The 2,754-nt window shown below is 34.8% G+C and overlaps 1 protein-coding gene across 1 annotated transcript; it reads left to right on the top strand.

The window, feature by feature from the left end:
* The first annotated feature begins 201 nt into the window (after positions 1–201).
* Positions 202–678, top strand: LOC131037298 (uncharacterized). The gene has a single exon (XM_057969377.2). The coding sequence runs from the start codon at positions 202–204 to the stop codon at positions 676–678; it is 477 nt and encodes a 158-aa protein (XP_057825360.2).
* Positions 679–2,754: the final 2,076 nt, after the last annotated feature.

Below are 2,754 nucleotides of genomic sequence, written 5' to 3'. Positions count from 1 at the left end.
AATTCAATTATTATAATCATAATTTAAAATAATAAATACAATTGAATTAAAGAAACATCTACAAATTTTATCATTTGGACTTCCAAATTGAAACATGGATCACATATAAACAAGATTGAACAAATAGAGTATGTTATTTTTGTAATTTAAATTTGATTTGGCATATTGAAGAGCGCCTCTATAACCTATTGGGATGAAAAGATGAAAAAACGTTGGGAGGGCTTATCTTTTCCTCCCTTTGTAGGGGATGGTCCTGTTGCAAGTCTTCGATCAAGAGCTGAATGCAGATGGCAGCCCCCAGGCGAAGGATGGGTAAAGTTAAACTTTGATGGGGCATCACGTGGCAATCTGAGGCACGCAGGTATAAGATGCTCTGTTCATAATTGGGAATGCAAAGAAATAGCCACCCTTGCCTCCCCGGTAGGCATCAAAACCAACAATTGGGCGGAATTGATGGCCCTGGTGGAGGGTCTGCAGTTGTGTAGGAAAATAAGAGTAAAAAATTTGGATATTGAAGGAGATTTGACAATAATTGTCAATGCTCTAAGGAAAAGCAGTATGCCTAACTGGAGACTAAACGATTTGCTTTCAAAAGCTATTGACTTATGCAAAGTTTTTGATAGGTTTACAGTCAATCATATTTATAAAAAAGGTAATAAAAGAAAGGAGAGAAGGTAATAAAAGAGAGGATGAGCTGGCCAACTTGGGAGCGGATGGCATCAAACTCCTCTCTGAGCCTCCCTAAGGCCACCCTTTCTTTTGTTTTCTTGCCCTAGTGTTACATAAATATAGTGATACATAAATGTAATGGCCCAAAGCCATACTCACTTGAGCGAGAAACTTCATTATTTCAAACATATATCTTTGCGATCAAATTTATTATGCCCATATTCTTTAATATGACGGTGGACATAAGTGAATAAACACGAATCTCATAAAAAATTGAAGGAATTCAACTTGGTGCCTAAACTTAAGGAGGCTACCATTATTTAGAAAACATTATAAAGAACTTCATATCATCACATTAAGCAGAATACAGCTACCGCCACTAGCTTATAAGATGGAAATTTAATAAACGCATGAATGTGAGTGAATGTATCCCCTCTATTGAAATGAATTCATAGAATGAAATGAAAATTTAACCAAATTATACTTAATTCACATAATTCACATAAGTAATTAGAATAAGTAGCAAATGATAAGTATTTGAAATCCATTAAGATAAAAAGAGAGAGAAGCAAGCTAAGTAGGCTCATTTTGAAAAACTAAAAGTGAAAATTGGATGAATTGCTTAGCTTAAATAAAAGGGGAAACTACAGTGTTTGCTTCCAAAACAATTAATGATAGCTGGAAGGAATGGTTGGAACTCAGAGTTGATACCCAACTTGATACCACACTTCTAGCCCAATCTGAGTTTGTATATCCATATAAATTTAAATCTATATTTTTTATATTTTTAGCCATATCCAATTGTTCCATGAAGATATCTCAAGATGTGTTTTGTTGCAACTATATGTAATTGCTTTTCTTCGCACATGAACTAACTGAGTAAAATTACAACATAACAAATATCTAGTCTATTATTGACCAAGTACATCAATGATCCAATCATTTGCCTGTAGAGGGTGGAATCTGTTGATTCAAAACTTGAAGTTGCTTCTCTTAATTTATGTAAGTTTGTTTCCATGGGAGTGGACATAGGCTTACAATCCATCATTCCAAACCTTTTAGAATGTCAACAATGTATTTCCCTTGATTTAAAATAATCTCATCAATTTGCTGCCACACTTCTAAACCGAGGAAATAGTGTAGAGGCCCTAAGTCCTTCATATCAAATTCAACTGTAAGTTCTTGTTTACATTTGATGATGAGATGCTATTCGCCTGTGATTAACAAGTCATCAATATAAAGGATAAGAATTAACATATCTCCATTTATTACCTTGAAATAAAGATTTGGATCTGCATCATCCTTTGAGAAGCCAAGTCCTAATAGATGGTAATCTATCCTTTCATACCACGCTCGAGGAGCCTATTTGAGCCCATATAAGGTTTTCTTCAATTTGCAAACATGAGGATGTTGTTCATGTACTACAAATCCTTCAGGTTGTTCCAAATATACCTCCTCCTCTATTTCACCATTAAGAAATGTAGTCTTTACATCCATTTGATGGATTTTCCATCCATAAGACGCAGCAATAGCAATCATAGCTCTCACAGAAGTGTATCACAGAAGTGTATCGAGAAACAAGAGAAATTTTTTTTTCATAATCAATTCCCTCTTTTTGAGAGAAACCTCTAGCGACAAACCTTGCTTTGTATTTTTTAATACTTCTATCCATAGCGTGTTTGATTTTGAAAAGCCATTTAGAAGACACTATTGATTTGTTCTTAGGCCTAAGCACAATGTCCCAGACATCATTCTTGAGAATAAACTTATACTCAACTGTCATGGGTTCTTTCCAGGCTTGATGTTGGAAGGCTTCCTCAATAGTAGAAGGTTCAAAATTAACAATTTCACTCATTAGAGAAATGCAGCTAGAGAATCTATTTGGTCTTTTACTTTCCCTAAAAGTTCCTTTTGGAGCTGCATAATTTTCAGCCTCCTCAATCATCTTCTTGGCCCATAGTGGTCTTTTCTTTGTCATATTTGTGTCCCTAGGTTCAACCATATAGTCCATAGGTTCAATGTGAAAGTTGCCTAACTCCATTCACCATTTGGACGAATATAAAAATCTAGAACTTTTAATGGAGT

Source organism: Cryptomeria japonica, chromosome 3 (assembly GCF_030272615.1).
Source record: "Cryptomeria japonica chromosome 3, Sugi_1.0, whole genome shotgun sequence".
Classification (NCBI taxonomy): domain Eukaryota; kingdom Viridiplantae; phylum Streptophyta; class Pinopsida; order Cupressales; family Cupressaceae; genus Cryptomeria; species Cryptomeria japonica.
Note: the sequence above shows the minus strand (reverse complement) of the source record. Positions and strands in the feature narration are given on the sequence as shown.